At 33.8% G+C, this 26,188-nt stretch overlaps 1 protein-coding gene across 10 annotated transcripts in view; it reads left to right on the forward strand.

The window, feature by feature from the left end:
• The window catches only part of LOC106876365 (receptor expression-enhancing protein 1), a 189,093-nt gene that overhangs the window by 13,294 nt on the left and 149,611 nt on the right, over positions 1-26,188 (forward strand). For 5 of the 10 annotated variants that reach the window (XR_016244227.1, XR_016244228.1, XM_089362412.1 and 2 more), the window contains exon 2: positions 20,459-20,531. The exons of 2 other annotated variants lie outside the window; for them this stretch is intronic. Coding sequence is in view for 5 of the 8 variants with exons in the window: in XM_089362412.1 (XP_089218538.1) it covers positions 20,459-20,531 (73 nt within the window). In the remaining 3 variants the exon portion in view is untranslated. Of the gene's footprint in view, positions 1-20,287; positions 20,532-26,188 lie in introns of those variants that run through there. 3 more of the 10 variants (XR_016244226.1, XM_014924870.3, XM_052972691.2) reach the window with 3 other exon arrangements.

Consider the following 26,188-nt stretch of genomic DNA (forward strand, 5'->3'; position numbering starts at 1 on the left):
ATTAAAAATAGGCTGTTATAAATCCTCTTCCTAAAATAAGCACATGACTGTTAAAGGGCTACATTCTACATTCATTACTCTCTAATCCTGCTATGCATATATTGCTATGCCATTCTGCTGTAATAATACAGGGAAGTTTGCTCATAATACATCTGAGATTGACCTGTTCATAGAAAATGATGATTCATACTACTAAAGTTCACCTGGTACAGCAATAATAATGACTTGTACCTAAATGAAGCAAAAACCATTATCATTATTAACTGAAATAGCATTAAGTAAAATATAACCTGTAGCCAAACAGAAATGAGGCTCTGGTAAGTTGCTTTAAATTCTTTGGGCTGCAATTACTCTCAAGTTAGCTATATATCAGTTTTAAAAGAAGTTAATGAAGCTTTAGTTGTGATGATGGAAAGTTTGGATTGAGCAAAGTATTTTATTTACTGAAAGGTTTTGACTATATCAATCATTTAGATTTAGTTGATTGGCTTCCCAATCATGTGGTCTTCGGTTCAGTTCCATTGTGCAGTGCCTTAGGCAAGTATTTTCCTCTATAGCTCCAGGTCAGCCAATGCATTCCAAGTGGATTTGATAGACAGAAACTGAAAGAAGCCTGTCATGTATACATGAATGTTTATGTGTGTGTTTGGGTCTACCCTTGTCTACACATCACATAATTGTAGTAAATGAGCATCATCATACAAGTGAAGTCATTTGTTTCCTGTCTTCTGTGAAGAGCACGTCTGGCTACGGGGAAATTTAACCTTGTTTGGAAACACATAATGTTTGACAAAATGGAAGGGCATCTGACTGTAGAAAACCTGCCTCAACAAATTTTGCCTGATACGTGCATGCAAAAGAGGACCTTAGATGATGATGTTTATGATGGTTCGATTGATCATACAGCAAGACCTAAAATCTCTTTAGATGTGATTATGTGTAACATTTTTAGCTTTATTTTTTTGTGTGTGATAATATGCAAAATATGTTCAACTGCATTTCTCTGCACTCTACCATACATCTCTGATGACACTAATCATCTAAGGCCTATTCTATTGAATTTTGGTCTCTTAAGATTATATAGCTAGATTTGCATGACTCTTTAATAAATGATCGACTGACTTTGATGGCAGTTATTACATTAAAGAAACATTTTTTGCTTTATTTTGCTTTTATCTTTGACCTCTATATCCATCTTGCTTAGCTTCTAGATCCTATCAAAACCAAATTTTGTTAACAAATGCCTTGTTTCTTCAAATTAAATTATATATTTTTTTATGCACTTCAAATTTAAATTATTATAAGGTGAGCTTCCATATTGGTGTGGCTATATAGGCACAGTGTGATAAGAAGTTTGCTTCCCACTCACGTGGTTCTGGGTTCAGTCCCACTGTGTGGGCTCCATGGGCAAGTATTTTCTACTTTAGACCAGGGCTGACTTGAAATCTTGTCAGTGTATTTTGTAGACAGAAACTGAAAGTGTATATGTATATATGTATGTATATATATATGTATATGTGTGTGTGTATGTATATATATATATATGTGTGTGTGTGTGTGTGTGTGTATTTATTCATGTGTGTGTTTGTGTTTACTTCCACCACTGCTTGACAACCAATGTTGGTTTGTTTACTTTTCTCCATAACTTAGTGATTTGGCAAAAGAGTCTGATAGAATAAGTACCAGTCTTTAAACCTTGCAAGATGGTGCCCTAGTATTACTGTAGTCCAATGACTGGAAAAAAATAAAAGAAAAGAAAAGAAGTAAAATATGTGGGTACCCAGATATATGTATGTCAGATGTATGATAAATATCTTATGGGACAGATTATTAATACACCAAGATACAAAGCCATAAACCTTGAGAATGTTTAGATTTGTTGATTCTTTACTGAGAACAGCTCCACTCTTTTGATGGGAAGAAATTTGGTTCCAATGAACCAAATACATAAAATGAAATGAATTATAAATCTTAGTTCTATATCATAAGTGACCATTTTAAAAGAAAGATAAACATTACTTTTTTCATTCTCTTTATTTATCTATCCATGTCTCCACCCACTTTCTAGAAGGTTCATAGGAGTAGAGTTTTCAAACAGCAACTCCATAGTCCTATCAGAAGCAAGTGTCCTTAGACTTTCCAGCTGGATTCCCAAGCATGACCAACTGAGGACAATATCCATAGACTTAGTTCTTGGTTTACCCCTAACTCTGTACAAAATGTTCAATTCCAACTGCCTTGTTGTCGGTGCAAAGCTAACAACAATATAATTAGAGAGTAAATGAATAAACTCAACAAATAAGAATTGATTGCTTGAAAATTGTATAAATTCTGCTTAGATCAGAGAACAAATCACAAGATGTGACAAAGAACTTGGATACATATAGCCAAATAATGTGAAAACAAAGCAAGTAATAACAATCGATGCATGCACTTAATTATTGGCATACACTACTTTTCCAAAACAAAATAATAATCTTGTATATTACCTTCAACAAAAACTATTATCTTTGATTACTTAATCATACTACCTTCATTAAAATATTTTTTTATTATGATGCATACTATAGAGTATAAGGTTAAGCTCTTGTCAAACTAATACCTTAATTAGATTTTGGTTCTTTAAATCAGTTTCACTTCAATTACATTGCTGATACCCTTATAAAATGCTTGAATATCAAAGCACCCCCTCCCCTCAAAGCTTAATATCTAGTTTTTTAAAAAAACTATTGTTTTTCCTATTCATACATTCCTTAGAGAATTTTTTTCCATGTAAATGAATAGCAATCCTACAAGGTCTCATTATATATGTATTTGAGAATTTCCAACTGCAATTGCAAGTCTACTTTATCTTTGGACACAGTCTTACATGTGAAACATTATCCTCACTTTGAATTGATACATACAAATCAAATGAGACTGGCAACATTTATTTATAGCTAGAAAATGCAGTTCAGAGATATAACATTATGATATAATGATCAGAATGATGTGATTGGTGAGGCATCTTCTCTAAAATTTATGGAGTAAAATGTCTGACCGATGATATTATAGTATTGTTGTGTAACCTTTAACTTAAGTATTTAATACAATTTAAATGGACTTGGTGTTCACTGTATGTATGTATATCTGTGTGTGTGTGTATATATATATATGTGTGTGTGTGGCTGTGTGGTAAGTAGCTTGCTTACTAACCACATGGTTCCGGGTTCAGTCCCACTACGTGGCACCTTGGGCAAGTGTCTTCTCCTATAGCCTTGGGCCGACCAAAGCCTTGTGAGTGGATTTGGTAGACGGAAACTGAAAGAAGCCCGTCATATGTGTGTGTATATGTTTGTGCCTGTGTTTGTGTGTCCCCCCCCCCAAACATCGCTTGACAACCGATGTTGGTATGTTTACGTCCCCGTAACTTAGCGGTTTGGCAAAAGAGATCGATAGAATAAGTACTAGGCTTACAAAGAATAAGTCCCGGGGTCGATTTGCTCGACTAAAAAAGGCGGTGCTCCAGCATGGCCACAGTCAAATGACTGAAACAAGTAAAAGATTATATATATATATTTATTTATTTATTTATTTATGTGTTTCAGCCAAGTGGCTGCGGTCATGCTGGTGCACCACCGTGATTATATATATATATATATATACATATATATATATATATATATATATATATATAATATTGTGAACAATTGAATTTGTTGATCTATTTAATTTATTCATTTAGTCCAGACTGGGGAAGTATGTTTAAGAATGTGTATGATGTAACTGTACATCAAAATATAAAATGACCCATTTTAATATTGCTTCATATTTATTTTGGAGTAGAAGATCTTTCCAGTGATGACTCATCTCTGTTTAAAATATTTCTTTCTTTATTGTTTACAATTTTATTTCTGCTGCTTGTTGACCTGTTTTCAAGAATATTTGAGCTTTTTTTTTGTACAAACACACACTACCCTTCTCCTCTCCTGTTTAACAAGGAAGGAAACCCCCCCCCCCCAAAAAAAAAACTGAATATTTTTAAAAGGTTGCTCAATCTGGATACTGTTCTTAACTGTAAGGCTGTTGCCATGTGACCTAGTTACTCATATGCACTGGCCCAATCAATTCTAGTCCCATAATCTACTTTCCACAAAGTAAAGCGACTAAACATGCTTAGCGGTATTATGTGTCAGTAAATTGGTTTTAACAGTTTTGTTTGCTTTCATCGATAGTGGTCTGAAATGGAAAACTCTTAATAATATATGGTCTTAATTTCTTAGGACTTTAATCATTTTGCAGTTAAGTAATTTGCCACTTTGTAATTACTTCATATCGTCTATAGTTTATTACATTTTAAAAATAGTTTTAAAGCTTCTCTTACTGGGCTGATCAATCCTCTTCATTGAAAGCTCATTCTAATTACAGTAAATATCTTTTATGTTTCAATCATTAGACTGTGGTCATGCTAGGGCACTGCTTTGCAAGAACTTTTAGTTGAATGAATATGTATATATATATATATATATATATATATATATATATATATATATATACATGTATATATATATATATACATGTATATATGTGTGTGTGTGTGTCTTTGTTCCTACCATCATTGTTTGACAACCAGTGTTGGTGTGTTTAAATACCTGTAACTTGGTTGGCTGATTTTGGGTTCAGTTCCACCTTGTGGCTAACTTGCACAAATTGACCCAAAACCTTATGAGTAAAATTTTGTGTGGAAGTCAGTCAGGAACTGTCAGGCAATATATATATAATCCATCACCTTGTTTACTTAACACTTGACTTCTGGGTGCCTTCCAAGATATCTACTCTGTTATAAGCATTTAGGCCAAGTCTCAGGTCTTGAAAACTCAAGACATGGATCAGGGGCACCATTCTTCCTTCCTCCATCACCAAAAGTTACCGAAACAAGTCTTATAAATGAAAAGGATCATTTAGAGTAAGATGACTTGTCCAGTATGTGTGGGGTAAGTAGGCTTGCTTTAAAACCAATCTCAACTCTTTGTTCTCTATTAGATTTTCACTATGTTGTTGCTGGTGTGTGGCACAGGTGCAGGCATGACTGTGTGGTAAGAAGCTTGCTTCACAACCACATGATTCCAGATTCAGTCCCACTGCATGGCACCTGGGGCAAGTGTCTTTTACTATAGCCTCGGGCCAACCCAATCCTTGTGACTGGATTTGACAGACAAACTGAAAGGTCACATCAATGAAAATTTGAAGCTATGAAATAATACACAATTTAATTCAAAACAATATGGATATACATTACATTTGACAGGGTAATCTGCATGCTAAAGGATCTAGTGCTAAGTTTGCATTTCGTGGTTTTAAGCTATTGAGATAAGTCATTGTCAGAGGTAATAGTTTCAGAACACTCAGAACCTGCTAGAAGCCACAAGGTGAACTCAGGCTCATAAAATTTGGTATATTATCAAAATACTCAGCAAAATACCTATAGTGAATTTGATCTCAAACTGTATTTGATCCACATTCATTTCATATTATACTATATCAGAAACATAAGTTTGTTTTCTTTTTCTTTTTTGTAATGAAATATTTTCTGTGGCTGCCTGGAGGTTCCTTTTGTTAGTTCACTCATCAAATTCAGTTGTTCTCAACCATTTCTTATGTGTGGGCCCCTTTGATTCTTATGTTACTTGAGTGGACCTTCAAAACCATTTGATATTTAAAAAATCCTATTTTTTTATAGCTGCATACCGTAAATCCTTGAGTATAATCCGCATTTTTTCCCCAAAATTTAAAGGTCAAAATCCCTAGTGCATACTATATACAAGGTTAAAAATGAAAAATATTTTCTAAGCAATGTCTGAGTCTCTATTTGCTGTCCGGCAATGTTTATTCAGACACATTTTGTGATGTCGGGCACGAAAATACCTTAAGCTGTATTTATTTTTCACTGACGTTATTAGTTATTTCTTTATTTTCTGCAAACAAAGTGCACAAAAAAACTACACATTTGCATTATGTTATATATACAATAATAATAAAGGACATTACCGTATATATGTTTACAAACCAAGGACGTTATATCGACCTCCTTCACTCAAGTTAGAGAAGGGGTGCTTATTATACACAAGGTTTAGGTTTTTCAGAGGTACAGCCCGCTAAAAGTCCCCTGCGTATTATACTTAAAGGCAGACTATACTCGAGGATTTACGGTATTAGGAATTGCATTAAAAAATTGTTGATATTTTGTGCATTGTACAAGCATAACCAGTTCATTGCACATAAATTTTAACAACAAAATTTTATATGAACTCCAGTTGAGAACCATTGATCTGAGGGGATGCGCGATGTTTTTTGTTTTGTACCTGTATTTAAAAGTGCAATGCAACACCTGTAAGATTGGTGTAAGATTGTGTGATTTTGTGTAGGCAGCAATTTCAACTGTCTGTCAAGGCTTAAAGTTTCATGTGTTAACGGTAATCTTCAGCTACCATGTATTATGTACTTTAGATTTGATTTCGCCCTGAATTAAATCAGACATTACATTCACTTCTATGCCATGTGGATTGGATGGTTACATGAATATATTCATAAAGTGTTCAATTATTTTAAAATTTTATTTTCCTAGCATTAGTCACTGTATTGGCAGTTTTGCTGTATTTAATCTTAATCCAGTACTAAGGACTGTTGTCTTCTTGTTCTTAAGATTCTTCACCAATTACTTCTTTTATCTTTTATTGGACTGCAACCATGCTGGGGCACCACACTGAAGGGTTTAATCAAACAAATCAACCCCAGGACTTATTTTTTTAAGTTTAGTACTTGTTCTGTCGGTTTCTCTTACAGAAACCACTAAGTTATGGAGAAGTAAACAAACCACCACTAGTTGTCGAGTGGTAGTGTGAGACTTACAAAGACACACAAATAATATATATATATATATATATCATTTAACGTCCGCTTTCCATGCTAGCATGGGTTGGACGATTTGACTGAGGACTTGTGAAACCAGATGGCGACACCAGGCTCCAATCTGATTTGGCAGAGTTTCTACAGCTAGATGCCCTTCCTAACGCCAACCACTCTGAGAGTGTAGTGGGTGCTTTTACGTGCCACTGGCACGAAGGCCAATCAGGCGGTACTGTCAACGGCCACGCTCAAAAGTCCTTACACATGCCGTGGGCACAAGTGCCAGAAAGGCGACGCTGGGCCCAGGTGCCATCACGATTTCGTTTTCATATATATATATATAATGGCTTTCATACACATTTTCCATCTATCAAATTCTCTCACAAGGCATTGATCAGTTTGCGGCTAGAGCAGAAGACAATTAATTGCCCAAGGTGCCATGTGGTGGAACTGAACCTAAAACCATGTGGTTGCAAAGCAAGCTTCTTCATCTCGCAGCCATGCCTGCACCTATACTTGTATTTGCTTATTTTGGTGTTGCTACTCTGGTAGATATGTAAGCTTGCCATGGTTTTTAAGCTACATTCCTAACAAAAAATAAATAAATAAATAAATGAAATAAAATAAACAGGCAAAAAAGAAAGAAAAAAAGTTAAGGTGGGGGGCGGGTTGAGAAATGCAGTAAAAGCTTTGTGTGAAGAAGCAAGAAGGTGGTGGTGGAATAAATAGACGAAAAGTCGGATGAAAGGGAAAGAAAAGGTATATCAGCTGAGTGTGGCTTGGTGGTAGTGTCATAAAAGGTGTGTTAGCGGTAATAAGAAAAAGTAAAACATACTTACCTGGCAGAATAGCAGTGTCATTATTATTATTATTATTGTTGTTGTTATTTATACTTTTTAAAAATTTAGTCATTACTGAAGTTAACAAAATATAGTCATATGACACATGCTTAAAAGAAGGAACAATTATCTACATTTTTAATGAATAGCAAATAAGACCAAAAAAATTTCTTTTTTTTTTATTACATTGTTTCATCTGTCAGGGTTTCCTTGTTTATTTGTGATGGAGGAGTTTAGTGAAAAGTTAAGGAGCTGTAATTGAAGGTGAGAATGATCGTGAAAGGTAACCTTAGGAATAAAGTCATATTGCGTCACAATGATATTTATAAATGAATATTTAACACCCTTTTGTTACCAGATTTCTGTTGAAATACACTGACTTTATTCAAATTAATTATGAAAATAATCAAGAATTTAGTAAAATAACTTTGTCAAGCATGGTGTTTGGCACATAAGTAAATATAAAATTTTGATTAGCTTTTTAAAACAAAAAATTTGTATCATTGAACTAGGAAGCAATCTTGGGTGGGTTGGTGTCAAAAGAGTTAAACATTGCCTAGGCGCTTTGAAATCCACTTTATCAAAACATGCTTCATGTATTCTCATTCTGATGGTGTACACTACTTAGTTTTAAAATAAAAGATGGTGGGGGAAAAAAAGTACTATAGAATTTTGTGGGTATGTTTGCTACCGCTTGAAAAGAAAACATTCAGTTCTGAGTAGAAATGTTATATACACTAGTGTATTTTAGTTTAATATTTTAAAGGTTTGTTTTTAATTAAAAAAAAAAAGTACTTTGACCATTGATGCTATATTTTAAGATACTTTTAATGTTATCAAGTATATATACTCAGTCTCTAAAATTCATTTCTAGCCCTCAACAAGCATAGAAAATATATGAAAATATTACATCATTCAATTGACCAGTCAATAAAAGTGAACATTTGTTTGTAATGTGAAAAACTTAAAATGAATTCATTGAACATAGAACACTGACTCTTGAAATCCAATATGGATTAAAATATAACCTTTTATGTACTCATTGATATGAAGAAATGCAGACCAGTATTGGAAAAAAACATTTGACACTCAACAAATGAACCATTGAATAGTCAGGAATAAATGGGTAGAAAGGACGGTGCATACTTACATACATGCGTATGGTTGTTATATTTTAATATGTATATTAAGAAAACAAGTCAGTTGAAATATCCACTGAGCAGAAAGAAAATCATTATTTGATTTACTGTTTTCATTACTGTTATCATTGTCATATTACTAGCCTTTCAGTTAATTTATATTCTAGTAAAAATGTTTGGAAATCAATCTTTAACCCTTTCTTTGACTGTAATTAGAACCTTATCAGTCACAAAAATCAGGAATTCCAAAATTAAGGATTCTTTAAAAACATATTTTGATACTGTTTTCTTCTTTTAATATTCATCATTCAAGAATGATCGATTTCATATACTGTATTTGATGGCATAAAAGATGTGCAGGCATATTAAATGCACCCTAATTTCTGCAGCACATATTCAGGACAAAGAATTTTCAGAGCATTAAAGCATGTAATATTTCAAAGCAATCTTGCATATCGGACCTGGAGTGATTTATTAAGACATCTTTTTGAGAAAAAAAAAAAGTGTGTTTTATATTCTGTCAAATATATGGTATGGGAATGATTTTAAGCTTTTTGTCATTTTGACGGGATTCATTAAATTGATTATACCCTTAAACCTATGACACAGCTCCACATCCCTCAAAATTGACACTTTTGAAAATCGTACAAATGTGAAACTGGTTAAGTGCATTAATATTTATATAAATAAATATTCTTATACACTCTTTGTGCATGTTCAGCTTCATTTACCTCTTTGTAATATATATAAAATACTATAAATTTCATATTTTTATATTCTATTTCTCCATTCAAATCTAGGTTGGATAGCTTTGCATGATTATAAAAGATCTCAACTTTTATTATCAAATTAACCTGTCTTGTTTTAATAAAACAATAAACTCCAAGAAAACTAGTAACATATGATAGCAAAAAATAATCCTAATATTTACTACTTTAGTAGTCGTTTTCACAGGTTATTGATAGAACCTCTGCACTTTTACTCTGAACACAATTCCCATTTCTATGATTGTTCACTTATCTACTTTTCCTTTTTCACAAACTATTTAGTGCAGCTTTCATTTCATTTCTCTTGACCTTTTAGCTGCTATCTTTCCTAATCCTCTCGTCTCTTTCAAAAGAGACAAAAACTTGGCATTATCTTAATTAGAAACTGTCCTTCATGTAAGACTTAGTTTGTTACTTTTAAAGGCTCCTTTTCTGCATATATAAGTGAAACTGGGCATTGCTTAGGCGACCATTTTTACATACACTGTCTTGGTCTTCATAATAACACCCAAGCAATCTCTAAACCCAAAGTTAAACATTTTAATTTGCCATCACAGCTCACCTTTTCATTTGCAAACATGAAGATAAACTAGGTTCTTCCTAGATAACAGGTGTTAGTGAACATTTTACATTCTCTTAATTGAACTATATCTCCCCACTACCACCACCACCACTTCTGAGTAAGTAATATCCCACCATCACGTCCTGTACTTGTTTCTGTTGTTCTTTGCTCTCGGGTTAGCCTTGATTCAGTCCTGTTAGATCAGAATCTTTCTGGCAATGATTGTTCAATGAGTCCTTAGTAATTAAAATGTTGACTTTTGATTAGAAAGTGATTTGGCTGTTGTTTCTGGCATGTTGATAACATCATTTATCGCTGTACATGGATGTTATATTTGTCTGTGCATATTTGTGTATGTATGTATTATACAAGGTTGGCCAAAAGTCACCTGACAGTAAATCAAAACCATTTAATTCCAAGATTTATTTATGTTTAACAACTGAATGAATTTAATAAAAGCATCTAAATATGAAATATCATGAAAATTGCTCAAACTGAAGTCCTTCTTGAGCAACACATTTTTCCATTTTAGTCAATACAGAATTACAGATAGTATTTATGGAATTTTGGTTTACCGTCGGGTGACTTTTGGCCGACCCTGTTATATTAAAGTAATATGTATTAGTTTGTCTTTCCGATATTCTCTGATATCACATTCAATTTCATAAGTGGCTGAGAACATCTTATTAAACTAAAAAACATATATTCATACATACATAAGCAACTATGTATGGATACACACACACACTAACATATAGATGTAAATACAAACAGATATATGCATAAATACATCTAACATATTTACAGAAATACAAATACAAGACAATGTACTAAAATATTGTCATGCAGTGGGATAATTTATAACTGCTACTTTTGATACTGGTTGTCCAGTGTTGTTATTTCAATTACTAAGATACACTGAAGTAAGATAAATCTACAGAGAAAAATTTAGTGAAATACTGTGAAAGACAGACAGTGAGTGAAAAATGTGTGTGTGTGTGTGTGACAGCTTGCACCTTATATCCATATCTGGTTATTCAAATTTCTTGTTTTTGATCACAAGACTTGATCTGAAGGGTGATATAGGTAATTCCTTTGTTTGGAATATATAGACAAGTGTGGGAAATCTGTGTGGTGATAGTAGGTAGTTAGAAGCAGAGAAAGAAAATCATACATTTTTTTAGTAGTCATCAGAGAGAGTGGGTGGAAAGGCTTTTATTGACGCCTATGTGCTGGTTGACCTTTGGAGTTATCCTGAGAGCTGGTGATAAATTGTAAGGCGGCAAATTGTGAGATCAAGTGCCCATTTTCACTTCAGTTATACGCATTTCTGTGAAATTTTAAAACAGCTAGTGTTATAGAGGGTTCAAAATTGTTATGACTATGTAGTCATGAAGTTATATAAGAGTAAATACATATATGATTGTCGAATCAGGACTTTTTTTTTCAAGTGTACCAGAATTATGCAATATGAAATTACCTCTGGAATAAAGTATCAATCTAAAGATTATGAAATTCATGAAATCATTGGCATGTCTAAAAGTAAAGAATCAAAATTAGGTTAAAAACCGAGGCATACTATAATTATACTTTGTATGTAGCTGAGCAGTTCGTGTGTGTGTGTAAATATGTGTATGTGTAGTATAAGTATTTGTTGGAAATAAGCATCAATAAGTACCCCTTTTCCAATGATTACAAGAAAAAACCTTAATTTTCTGTTACATTTTCCTCTAACCACTGACTGTGTGCACTTGGGTTTCCTATACATTTGTCTAGATATTCTGAATAGATCATCTAAACTAGTGCTACTCAAAGTCGTGGTCTGCAGGCCAGTACCGGTCTGCAAGTCATCAGCTGCCGGTATGCAGCAAGTTTCCAGAAAAGAAACGAACATTATAAAATGTTTATCAAATGCTTATGTAATATTGTATTATTTGTTTACAAAATAAATATAAGATAAAAAAAAATTGTCAACTTTTATTATATTCATTATATATATTGTTTCCAGTATAAATTAATATTACTGAGAAATATTACCGGTCCCTGGCACAATGGGGAAAAAAAAACTGCTGCTATGCTACATCAGATAGTTTGAGAAGCACCGATCTTACCACTTTGTATCCAGTCTAATGGTTGAGAATGTGAAATTCAAACAACTAGATGTGAGGTATCAGTGTGTGCTGTTTTGAAATTCATGCCTGCATCTATGTACACTATATGAAATTTCCTGGTTTTTCAGATTTCTCACAAGTGGAGAGTCATTTTCTGACTGACAAAACCGATTCTAATGGTAATTTAGACATTAGCAGGGTAGTTTTGTATGTGTACATGCATATATGCATGCACATAAAAATGTATGGGTGCAATGTGAATGTCATTGCATATGCAGATCTTATTACATGGTGAACTTCTTGGATGTTTTATACATGTTCCTTTGATAGCTTGTTTCTGTAACCTTCTGATAAGGTAGTTTCTTTCTGGTTTTGTAAAACCCAGCTTCTCTCGATAGGTAGTGATACAATCAGTCACATAACCAAATATCCCAATAATTATTAACAGAAATCTAAAATTACAGAAGTAACTACAAATTTCACGAGCACAGCATTGATATTTTCTGCCTTTCATTGATCTTTAAACATTACGTGGATATCTGCTGGGCAATTGATTTCAACATCTGTGCATTGTTACTTCCCTCTGTCCCAGATTGTTATGTCTCGTCTGTTACGCATGCATTTTATGGAAGTCTTTACAAGGTTATTTCACCAGTGTTCTTTCATATTTGTGGTTATATCCTCCACATCACAGTAGCTTCTTGTGTATTTGTTTCCTCAGGACTTTCCTGCATAATCCTGTTCTTCATATAATATTCTTGCCAGGACACCATGAATATATGTGTGTATGTATACATGCGTTTGTGTGTGTGCATATATGGGGACTTGTATGTGTGTGTTTGTATATGTACATAGTTATGTGTATATAGTGGGTGTATTTATATATACAAAGTGGTGTATGTACATATATGTGTTTGTATATGTATACTTACATATGTACATACATATAGCACTTAGGTATTATCTTAAAGATAGCATTTTGGCAATAACCTAGGCTTTTAAAAATAGATTCTTCGGTTTATACTTAGGCATAAGAAGTAGGATTAGTGACAAAATGCTTCGTTAACAGAATAAATTACCAAGCAAACCTAAGACTCATTGATGTAGGTGATTGGCTATAAACATACATAGATATTGTTTAGCCTGCAGATGTGCTCCAGCTAAATGGATATGTAGGAAAAAAATCTTATAGCCATGATTATCTGTTTATATACATACCAAGTACCATAGTTTTTAAAGTGACCTTTCTTTTAGAATGCGTTTAATGTGCGATTTATTGCAATTTAGCTCCTATTTGTAAATAGTCAACTACATAGTGGCTCCTCTAGTTGTCCTTCAGTCTCATATTAGACCTGTGTATATACTATATCTAATTTTTTAAAATTTAATTTTTTTCTTTGTTTAAAAATAAAATGTTATAATATGTGATTTTGATGGAGACTTGGCTGCTGTTTTTAGTATTTTAAAGTACTGCATGGCAGCTCCTTCGTTGGTTCATGGGTATTTTATTTATTGTTTGATTCCAGATTATCCCTAACTAAACATAACTTATGATAAAAGGCCTTGCACTGGTGCTTACTCTTGTTCCTTTGTCATTCACAGAACGCAGGACATCAAGAGCTATATCTCCTAATGTGTCTTACTTTCCTTCATGGTGGGGTGTAATTTTACCTGTCTAAAAACCAAATGTTATTTGTCTTTGTGTCCCATTACTGACCAGTTTCAAAAATAGAGATCAGTGAAATAAACTGAAATACAAAGGGTTAGGTTGATGTTGAATAAAACTGTGAAAGAGAAGCCCCAGCAGGGATCGAGTCCGATGGTTATAACAAGTGAAAGAATGAATAAATGTATATGCGTATGTAAATATGACAAAGAAAGATGGAGAAGTTGGGGGAAACTATTTTGAGTATGCACGAGATGATTTTGCAAGGTATTTCATAATATATGCTTGTGTGTGTGTGAGAGAGAGAGAAAGCAGGAGGAAGAGAGACAGTTGGACTAAGTCTGAATATATTTGATGGCTATGTTTGCTGCAGTGGAAAGTGGATAACATCCAGTTTGCTTAAATGAGTGCCTAGGAATTCTTCCAAACACATGCATACATGCCCAGACACTCATACATACAACGAACACAAATGTTGAAAATATATACATTGCACTAACACTTCTTTCTTCCACTGCCGTCGTTCTACTTCTGTCTTCCCATCTTGTATTGTTTACTTTAATTTTTGCTACTATTGTGCAGGAGATGTGACATTTAGATCTACTGTCGTGATGTGATTGTAGAATTCAGAATTACTCTGAGATAACCATGCACAGACTACTAAATAATTTTATCATAGATGTGTGTATCATTCTATCACATATGTGTTTGTCTATACATACACACACATATATATATATATATATATACACACACACACACACACACACACACACACACACACACACACACACACACACATACACATACACACACACATATAGTTACACACACACACATATAGTTACACACACACACACATGTATGTATACATGCACACACACAGAGGCATGGCTATGGTTGAGGAGTTTGCTCCCCAACCATTTGGTCATGTGTTCAGTCCCAATGTGTAGCACTTTAGGCAAGTGTCTTCTATAGACTGAGGTTGAAAAGGGCCTTGTGAGTGGATTTGGTCAACAAAAACTGATAGACATGTGTGTTTATGTTACTTTAGCTAGACATCATCATGCAAGTTTCCAATTGCCCATGAAAACCTGTGAGGATTGGTGACAAAGAGGGCATTCAGTCATAAAAAAATCTGCCTGAAACAAATTTCATTTGACCTATGGGATGGATACACAGAAAAGTGGACATTTAAACAGAAGTGATGATGTTATAAACTTTGTTCAAATCATCAGCCAAAAAAAAAGAAAGAAAAAAAGATTGCCGGATAATCCAGCTTTTGAAGAGTATTAGATTCTACAGATTTTACTATGCATTTTCTTATGGTTAAAATTATTTTACTTCTTTATACATACACACACTGTTGTACATCTGTTGGTATTTCTGTATAATGCTTCCCTGTTGTCTTCTTTTACTCTATCCTCTCTTCAGATTATCACCACTTCCTCTGCTAACACTTGTTACCTTTACTCCCTCTTCTACTTTTTCCTCCCATTAATCCTAGTTTATAGTTACTTCATCAGTTGACAATTCTTTTCTGTCATAAAGGGGCCAGCAAGAAATGTTGTATTTCTTTTTCTTCCTCACAATATAAATCTTATCTCATTGCTTGTATATCTTGTTCAATATTTTACTGTTTCGGTTTTCATAAACATTCAATATTCTTCTAGCTCCTCAGTGAATATCTAACAACAATACTTGTTAAAACTAAGTGTAGATGCTGACATAATGAAAAGAAATTCAGAATTTTTCAATTGGTACTCACTTCTCAAATTCTTCCATGTAATTATTATATCTATATCCACATAATTTCTCTTTTCATTTCTAGATTTTTCGTGGAGTTAGAGCTTGCCATGATGCATACATGCATGCCAAATGTAAAACTATCTTCAGTAAATTCAAACTAACAAGACCATGAACCCTAGCCAAGTTTCTTCCATTACCCTCAAAGAATGCACCCCAGACTTAGCTCCCATACTCACCAAGTCTTTCATCCAAATCTTCTCTCTCTTCATGGATATATCCTGATCTTCGGAAACATGTTATAGTATTTCCTATTCGCAAAAAGTTGTTCTGACAATGTCAACTACCATTCAGTCACATTCACTGCCAATATCCCTAAGGTGATGGAGACAGCCATGAATAACAACTTTCTCCAATTTCTTGAATTTCTTCCCCTCTTTCTTGACTACACGTATAGCTTTCATAAAACCTGGTCCACTGGAGATCTACTTTCCCATATAACTGTTCATTGGGCTCTCACCTTCTGAAAAATTTGGTGAAAGCAGTGTTGCTGCCCTCAACATAAACAAAGCTTTAGAACATGTCTGGCATGCAAATTTCCTGTCAAAACTGTCTGCTTTTATGTTCTATTCATCTCTCATTAGCTTCCTGCCAGATCACATTATCATGGCCTGTGCTGCTGGCATTCTCTTCTATTCATGTCTATCAACTGTGGTGTGCATTAGGGTTCAGTCAGCACCACCCTCTTCATACTCTCCCTCCTGTACATCAGCCTATTTTTTTGTCACTTCCAATGTTCATTCTTACACAGTTCATACCATCCTTCATTTCTCCTTAACTTTCTGCACTGAAGTATCATTTTTATGCAACTTGCATAGCTTATTCTGAAGCTACATTGGAACAGTGACCTTGGAAACATTCTCCAAAGGGGATGTCTCAATCTTGTCTCCTTCAGCAAGAAGACATTATTGCTCTTCATATTTTATTCTGTTGATATCTCACTATAATTCTGTATTATTTAGGTGGAAGAGGGGGGAAAATAGCCTTTCCTGATTAGTTAGGTTGATATTTAAATCAATATTTAAATTTGGAGAAAAATGTGGGCAAAGAGGTTTTTCCAGAGTATTGCATTTCTGAGTAGGATAGACGGAGGAATGATTTTTAGTGAGTGAGACACAACAGGGATGGTGATGGGCTTACATACAAAAGCTAAAATAAGTATCAGTAAATGAGAGAGAGTACATTCATGGACTATTGGTGTGTTGGTGAATAAGCTTTTTACCTACCAAAAGGACACTTTATTTGGGGAGGTTTTTTTTCTAACACAATCTTGGTTATTTCTTTGTGTAGCAACAATGTCATCTCATATATGCAGTCAGCCTTCTAATGTGGATCACATTTGTGTTTTGTGGAAGATTAGTAAAATTGATTAGGACTAGGATATTTTTTGGTGCTGAAAAGAAAATCTTGACATGGTTTTGCTTACACTGTATATAGTAGTAGCTATAAAAGATTTTCATGTTTAATGATTTTGAACATTTTAGCTTATTATGTTGAAATTATATTATTAAATGTAATTACTTTGTTTAGTGAAGGAGACCAAGTTGTTTTATCATTAGATTGTGATTGATGTCTGGTGTGAGATATCTTGTTAACATGTGGATAATGTCTGCATGAAGAAGGTTAAGGAGTTGTTGGTGGTATCATCTGTGAAGGACTGTGTGGTTAGAAGTGACAGTTAGAAGGTAGTAAATGTACTAAAAGAACTGTGAGCAAAGTATCACCAAATCCTAAGTATATGACAATGAGTATCTGTTGATGCATATTTGCAGAAGCAGTCTGATAAGGACCTTATAATCTGAGAACTGAGACAGATTTCATAAGCCGGTAACATTGCTAGAACATTCTTGTGTCAGATTTAGTTTTACTTATGTCAAGAACAACACATCTGTTTTAAAGTTCTTGACTTTAAGGGTTCATTGGTGTGTGATATAGAAAAGCAATCGAGGTCTATGGAAGTTGTACTGACAAAAGAGACTTAAAGTAGTTATTTATAACTCCCCCTATCACTTTTGAAAGGTTGATATTAGGGGTCAGTAGGATTATCACTTTTGAGGGTGGAACACACATGTTTACATAGATTTATTAGATACCCCGTAAAGATAGAAGTATTGAAATTTTTTAAAGATAGTAACAAGTTCAGAAGGGTATTTGTTTGAAGGTAATGGACGAAACATTACCAAGGGCTGGATGACTTTGGATTGAAATGACTCGAAATGGTTTTGGATTTGGCATCTCTTATGCACATAGATAATGAGGAAGGTTGAGTCAGTAAAGAGAATTCAGCTAGGATTTTGCTGTTTATAAAATTAGGGGCAAGGCAGACAATAAATGCAGTAGCTGAAGTGTTGTTTGCAATGCCATTTTGATTGAAAATTACTGAATAAGGTTGTTATTGTGAACTTTCTAGAGGAGGACGGAAAGCACCAGTGACATCTGCAGGTCAGTATTTGCAAGAAAAGTGATGGCAGGAAGGTAACCAAGGGTCTGATCCCAATGTTTGCAATAGAGTGAATTTTACTAAAAGGTACTTCCAAACAGGTGTTATTTAGCCTGGCAGCATGTTAGGTCTGCTACTCCAAAGTTCCTCTTTGGATGGCAGTTGCACCTCGAGAAGCAACAGAGTTTGCCAGCCATATGTGGCAAAAAGTCGTAATTTACTTTTCTGATGGTTATCTTGCAGACATTGCAATAGTGTGTGTGTGTGTGTGTGTGTGTGAGACTTTGAAGGGGTATACAAGACTTCATGTGTATAGTCCAAACGGAGCCACATACAAAGTATCTGGAGTATTATAGGTCGTGTTTGGTATGCAGAGAGGCATGTCAAGAAGGTTTCTCTATCTCAGATGAGTCAGGCTTGAAGTACATGTTCTACATGTGGTTATTAGCATGATACATTTTGCTGTTGTCAGTACTTAGACAAAACATCTGGCGTGAGAGGATAAAGAACTCCACAAAAGCACCAAAGGATCTAGTGTCAAACCTGGAGTTTAAATGCAGTTAAGTAATTACTAATACATTGTTGATCTCAAAAAAAAAAAAAAAAAAAAATTAACAATTTATCAGGAGCTACAGTATATTTATTGACCCCAGTATTAAACAGGTTGTCATACACTATTCAGAAACCCATCTTCCCAAGTTTGAATATATTCATTTCAGCCTCATCAAGCCCTAATCTGTATAAGTCATTTTCTTTCAAGTGGTTCTTTCTTATAAGAATACATAATTCAAAAGAATATTTGTAAAAGGTTTTTATTTGATTTTTTTTTTTTTTTTTTTTTTTTTTGCCAAGAGCAAGAGAGAAGTCAATTTTTGCTCCAGTATCTTCCAGTTTTTATATTTATTAAACTAATTGACTAAAAACAAACAAATAAACTGATGCTAAAAGATATGTAATACAGAGACAACAAAAAAAAGTTATCCTACATGTAAACAAACTGTAACTTCCTGTTTTTGCCTGAAACAATTGGCCAAGGTTACTGCTATAACTTATTTCCTTTCACATTTTTTTATAAACTTCCTTCATTCCAAAACTATAGAATGTATATCATAATATTGGCGAGTAAAATACTACTGAGATTTATTCTCTAATATAAAGAAGGTACCTATTAAAGATTATCACAAAGTTACTGGAAAAGGGAGTTTATTTTTAGCTATTGAATGCTAAGTTACCTTTAATTATTAAAATTTTTTTTTTTCTTGAAATATGTGTATATAGTAGTGGTGGTGCTTGTTGAAATAAGCTTCTGAGAATAAAACTCATCCCACCTATTTAGTAGTTACTGAGGACTGGCATCATAGTACTGCAAAAATATTTTTATTGGTTAGGTGTGCTGCTGTGTGGAGTATATCTTTTACATTTTAAGCAGTTTCACATGCCTGCAACAAACTGATAAGTAGTTACCATAGCAACAAGGCGTGTTTGCTTGCTCATCTTCATATCAAGGGCATCTGTTTTGTAAAATAAGATCTGAGTAACTGTTTGGCAAGCTTGTCAAAGCCTATTTTTGGAAAGAACCTGCGAATAGCAGATTTCCTCCACAGCACATTGCTTTCTCCCTTTCTAACAGGGGATGGCAACCATAGTGATATGCTTGGATATAAAATACTTAAAATTTAGTTCCAACTAAATATCTGAAAACTATTCAAATTAGTGTTTTTATGTACATTTAATTTCAAAGTTTACTATTCACATCTGCTTTTCAAATACACAGACATTGACATACTTAATTGATATACTGGTCGTTAATGTATTATGGGGGGAATTTTTTTTTTTTTTTTTTTTTTTACCTGAACTTTAAACCTCAACATTACACCAGTAATTATTTTACCACATTTAAGAACTTATTTACAACCACAGGATTTGATTAACTAAGCTCAAGGTTAACTAGTAACTTTTAAAAAGGAAGGACTAAAAATAATCTGTATGTGACCATTACTTAAAGCACCATCAGCTTCTTTTACTACTTTTGGTCATGATCGAATTATGCCGGTCGTAATGCCCTTGAGAGTCTCCGAAGAAAGGAGAAATGTTATCATAACAAACTAGATGTAGTTCTTATTTTAAGAATTAAAACATAATTTGAGTGTTTTTCAGTCTGTGCTAATGAAAAATGTCTAGATGAAGAATTTATTTCTTACAGTTGAGATATTCATGGTTCCATATATTTATGGTACTTGCAGATTGATATTTGGAACATTATATCCAGCATATGCCTCATACAAGGCAGTCCGGACCAGGAATGTAAGAGAATATGTAAGTATAAATGTTTTTATCATCCATTACTTTTTGTTTTTAATTCTGGAAATTTTTAATTCATAATCTATATTTAAAAAAAACCAATTTTTTTTCTACATTTCCATGAAAAAAATAACAAAAGTTTCTACAAATCTTCAACCATATAGGATCTGAGCCCAGAATCATTGCATTCCATTAAATGAATTATTGATGTTTGATTTATTTGCTGTAATTTTTTCTTTTCTTTTTCTTCATTTTCATGATGAGATTTTTATATGCAAAATATATCCCAGTGGGTCGGTTGCATTTTGTAAAGGTTTAGCAGCTGTTCCTGACTGAATAGGGAGGGAACGTTTTTTTCTCTTTCATTCAGTGCAGGTTATTAATATGATAATTCTGAAAGATTATCTGAGTTTACTAGATCTATAATTTGTTATGAATGTGCTAGTTTGAGTTATGTCTTGCTTATGAGTACAGGTCATGAAGTGTTATATAGTTTTTTTCTTTTGAAATTCATAGTATTTAGACTTATTGTAGAATGTTTAGGTCATCTTAGTCATGTCAGCTCTGATCAAACAGACCTATAATCACTGTTGTTCTACTTATAACCGAGTTGCCTTTTTTGTATATGAAGGACTGCATTATCTAATGTGTCCTTTTTTTTTTTTGAGATTGGCTGTGATTTAAGGAAGATTCAGTTTCTATTTCTAGCAGATTAAGTAGAGGATTACTTGTTAGCTTGTTTGTGTTCATGTGTAGGTCTAGTAGTACATTAGAGAATATTATTGAAAAACAATATGAAAGGAAAGTAAAGGAGGATTGGTATCATGTATGTAGGAGTGTTAGTAGTTGTCAGGGAGAAAATTATAATTTGATGCTGTTAAAAAATAAACAAAGAGAAAATATTGCGCACCTTGATTTGTATGGTTTGATGAAAATAAATTTTTTTTTGATCTTGGTGATTAGTGTTGGGTGGGAGCTGTAAGTAGGAGTAGTACCCAAATATTTGCATGTCAGGCATGGTTTAATGTTTCACTGAGCTACAACTGTCACTAAAATTACTCAATAGTGAGAGACTACTGGTGTGTTAAGTAGAGTGAGTTAACAGAATTTGGAGAACTTGAATAACTGGTTACTTAGAATTGACATTCAAGGTTGTCTAATACTATTTCTATCACTTCAGAAATGTTTGATGTTAGAGTATTCAGCTGGTTAGTTGACAGGGTCCAAGGGTATCTCTCTTGGGGACAGAAAGCACATTTGTTTGTTTCTTTGATAGAGAAAGAGATGGAGAGAAAGGTTGAAGTATGAAGTAGGGCCAGGAACACAAGGCTTCAACTCGGTGTGAATGCTATAAAGCTTAACCATGTTTAACATCTCAGCATGTAAACTAACTATACCCAGCCAAAATATTCTACCTGTTACGTGTTCAAGCTCTCGTGTTCAATGTCTCTCTCCTACCCTTCAATGTCACTGTAAAAATTAAACAATCACATCATCAAAATCTTGAAGCTACATACAAGATAATGCCTAATTAATTCAAAACAATGTGAATAGGCGCAGGAATGGGTGTATGGTAAGTAGCTTGCTTACCAACCACATGGTTCCAGGTTCAGTCCCACTGCGTGGCACCTTGGGCAAGTGTCTTCTACTATAGCCTTGGGCCGACCAAAGCCTTGTGAGTGGATTTGGTAGACGGAAACTAAAAGAAGCCCGTCGTATATATGTATATATATATATATGTATATATGTGTGTTTGTCCCCCCCACCATCGCTTGACAACCGATGCTGGAGTGTTTACGTCCCCCGTAACTTAGCGGTTCGGCAAAAAGAGACCGATAGAATAAGTACTAGGCTTACAAAGAATAAGTCCTGGGGTCGATTTACTCGACTAAAGGTGGTGCCTCCAGCATGGCCGCAGTCAAATGACTGAAACAAGTAAAAGAGTAAAGAGTAACCATTACACTTGACAGATTAATCTGAATGCTAAAGGGTTAACTATAGCTGTCAGCTCCTTCATGTGGTGATTTATAAGAGCAGAGTAGCAAGATTATAAAAAACAGAGTTTTAGTCTTGTTTATAAGTATGAAAATGTTATGTGAAATTATGTGTATTTATTTTAATTTTTTTCTTTGGCTGAAACCAACTCAATTAATGAATTGTTAATTCAAAAGTGTGTAACACGATCTTTTTATCTGTAAAACAGAAGTCCTTACTTAATATTTCTAGAGCTGTTGACTATTTTATATCAGTATAATCATATTCCAAGTGGTTAAAATAGCTAACTAGTATTAATACTGGCTTACTGACCAACAGTTCACCCACTGACAGCGATATGAATTGAGTCTGGGTTGCCAAAATCAATTTTACTTCTTGCTTCAGTCAGATATATGAAAAATAGATTCAGCTTTTTCTTACTTTTGTGCAGTAGACATCTGTATAAAGAGCAACGATCTACTGAATGACGTTTCAATATCAAAATTTATCATAGGACAGCGAGCTGGTAGAATTGTTAGCCAGCTTAGTGGCATTTCGTTTGTCTTTACATTCTGCACTCAGATTCTGCTGAGGTTGACTTTGCTTTCATCCTTTTGGGATCAAAAAAATAGGTACCAGTTGAGTGCAGGGGCTGATGTAATTGACTAATCCCTCCCTTGAATTTGCTGACTTTGTGCCAAAATTTGAAATCAGTATCAAAATGTATCTAAATATGTGAATTTGCAAGACACTCCAATTAAACATAGGTATTCATGATTTTTAATTTCTTTCTGATATGGGAAAACTATAAAACACACAAGTTTTAACTTTTATCCCATGTGTTGAGCATCATAAGTTAACTGAGGCTATACTGGCGAACGGTGCTAACAAAACTAAAAGCAAGGATCACAAATCGAGAAGGTAAAAAAAAACTTTTGAAATGCAGTGTTGCACCTGAGTACCGATTAATTAAAATTGGGTAAAGGTAATATGATTGTGGTGGTATGAGGGGAAAGAAAATTAGTCTGATCTTTAGCAGTGACAATTCCAAACACATTTCAGTCTTCTAAAACATGATTAGAATTACTTTATTTCTAACAGTATCAGTTCTTCTGGGCTTAATAAAGTACCAGCCAAGTGTTGGACTCTCTCTCTCTCTCTCTCTCTTTCTCTCTCTCTCTCTTTCTCTCTCTCTCTCTCTCTCTAAGAGCTGTTGTTATGCAGGAAGGGTGAAAGACCACTCACAGTATGCCTTTTTCTGGAAATGGAGGAAGGCTGAATAAAAAGCTATCAAGCTCCTCTCATTGGAAAGCAGTTATGCTGTAAGGCTACTGGAACTGTCCAAGTGTACTGATGGGCAGTAAAGCATAGAATGAAAGAATTAATTTAAAACATTTTTTTTAAAGACTGTATTGAAGGCATGTGCTCTAGTGGTTAAGGTGTTGCACTCACAATCACTAGATTGTGGGTTTTGATTTCCAGGCCAAGCAAGCATTGTGTTCTTGAGCAAGACACTTCATTTCACATTGCTCCAGTCTACTCAGACACAAATAAGTAACCCTGCAATGGAGTAGCTTTCTGATCAAGGGGAATATCAGCCTGCTCACCTAGCCAGCAGGGTGGCATCGTTTGAAGGCTAAAAAACAATGCAAAGCATATTGTGACCAACAATATATAACAACATTCAATAGTCTGGTTGATCACATGATATTGGATGTATGCTAATAATACAGCCTTTCATTTGTTTTATTTTTTTAACTACCTCAACATCAAATTTTGATTGAGCAGTGCTGTTGACATAGCATCCAGAATATGTTGATAGGTTATCACTTAGTAATTTGACCAAGAAGTGAAGTTTTCCTTTGTTCTTGTAACTAGCTTTAAGTAAGTTGTTATACTTTTGATGTGGGTAGCAGCATGATTATGATGGCAACACCAAAATCCAAGGTTCCTATTATTTCTAATAAAATCCATTTTGTCTCAAAAATGTATTTCATAACTAGATTCATAGATATTGATTGTGCGATTGATCAATTGAATTCTTCCTAGCTAATTGTCTGGCAATGTTGCTTCAATAAAATGTTCCATTAAATATCATTGGTAGTTAGTTCACTTTCATGTTGTAATTGCTTTCCTACCCTTTCAATATTCAAAGGCTTCTTGAATAAATTTGAAGATACTGTATCAGTTGATTACTGGGTCTCAAGAGCATGCTAATGTTAACACATTTTTAAAATTCTTTTCTTTATTCGTTTTTATCATACATATTTTAAAATGATGCTAGCATTTGATGATAGCCAAAAGGAAATAAACCCATTTTATTACTGTGAAAAATTAATTGATTTTGCACCTTATACTTTAATTTTTTGAAAGTTTCTGTATTGCTTCAAGATAGCAAGCAAAGGTTGATATATATATATATATATATTTATTTATATATATATATATATATTTGTGTATGATGCAGTTTTTAAAAAAATGGAAATGAAGTGTTAGAGCATTAAAAATAGTTGCAACTTTTAGTAGTATAATTTAAGTTCATTTTCAAATTGATAACTTTTTGCTGCATTGATTTCCTGGAGTAGTTTTTAAGTGTTTCTACTTGTTGTGAAGTTGAAATTTCATACATCTCTTCTTGAATTCTGCCTGTCTTTCCTATTCATGCTACATCTCCAAAGTTAACATAATTGTTTTCACTGACCACAATTGTTTACCATAAGTATATCATGCTTATGTTAGTCCTCAACATTTTCAGTTCTTTCATTATCAGTATGAATTTTCGTTGCTCTAAAGCTTCAGAAATCTAAAATATACAGATGCTTAGTTGCTTTTGTGATAACTTGTATCTAATATTATACTAAGAGAAGGGTACCGAACTGGCAGAATTGTTAGCACGCCAGGCAAAATGCTTACTGGCATTTTCTCTGTCTTTATGTCCTGAGGTTGAATTTGCCCTTCATCCTTTCAGAATCGATAAAATAAGTACCAGCTGAACACTGGGGTCAATCTAATCGACTTAGTTCCTTCCCCAAAATTTCTGGCCTTGTGCCAAAATTTGAAATTGATGACACTAAGATGCATTGTCTAAACTGTAGTAGATAGTAGTATCTTTAAAGCATCAGACAAAAAAAATGCCTTGCGATGTTGCATCATTTTACAGTCTAGATTTATATCCTATCTGTGGCGACTGAGCTAGTTGTCTTTTTTGGCTGATTTAACTGGCTGCCTTCTTCCAAAATTTGTGTCCCTGTTCCAAAATCATTCTTTTAAAATTACAATTGATTTGTGTAGCCTCCAACCACTGACTGACAGTTTATTTTTCATCATTCACGCTCAATTTCTTTCATTCAACTACTGGATTTCTAACAACTTCAGTTTTTATTGATTTTGCAATTACCAACATACAGGAAATTCTAAGTGCACTTATCAGAGCAGAACTTTAATGAATATTCATTAAAAATATTGCTAGTCTTAATTCTACAAACAGCATTTTCATACTTTAACTTGCTAGTCTTCATAAGCCTATTATACCTTATCTTCAAGCTTCATCGAATTCTGTCAAAGGCTTGATATAGGGCAATTGAATCGGAGTATAATTATACAATACCCTTTCTACTGGGAAAATTGCATCTAATATCATTCATTAGCCTTGTTAAATAAAATGGCGAAATGTGCCGGCCATCTCAATTCCATCTTAT

This window comes from Octopus bimaculoides, chromosome 14 (assembly GCF_046866305.1).
Source record: "Octopus bimaculoides isolate indiv1 chromosome 14, ASM4686630v1, whole genome shotgun sequence".
Classification (NCBI taxonomy): domain Eukaryota; kingdom Metazoa; phylum Mollusca; class Cephalopoda; order Octopoda; family Octopodidae; genus Octopus; species Octopus bimaculoides.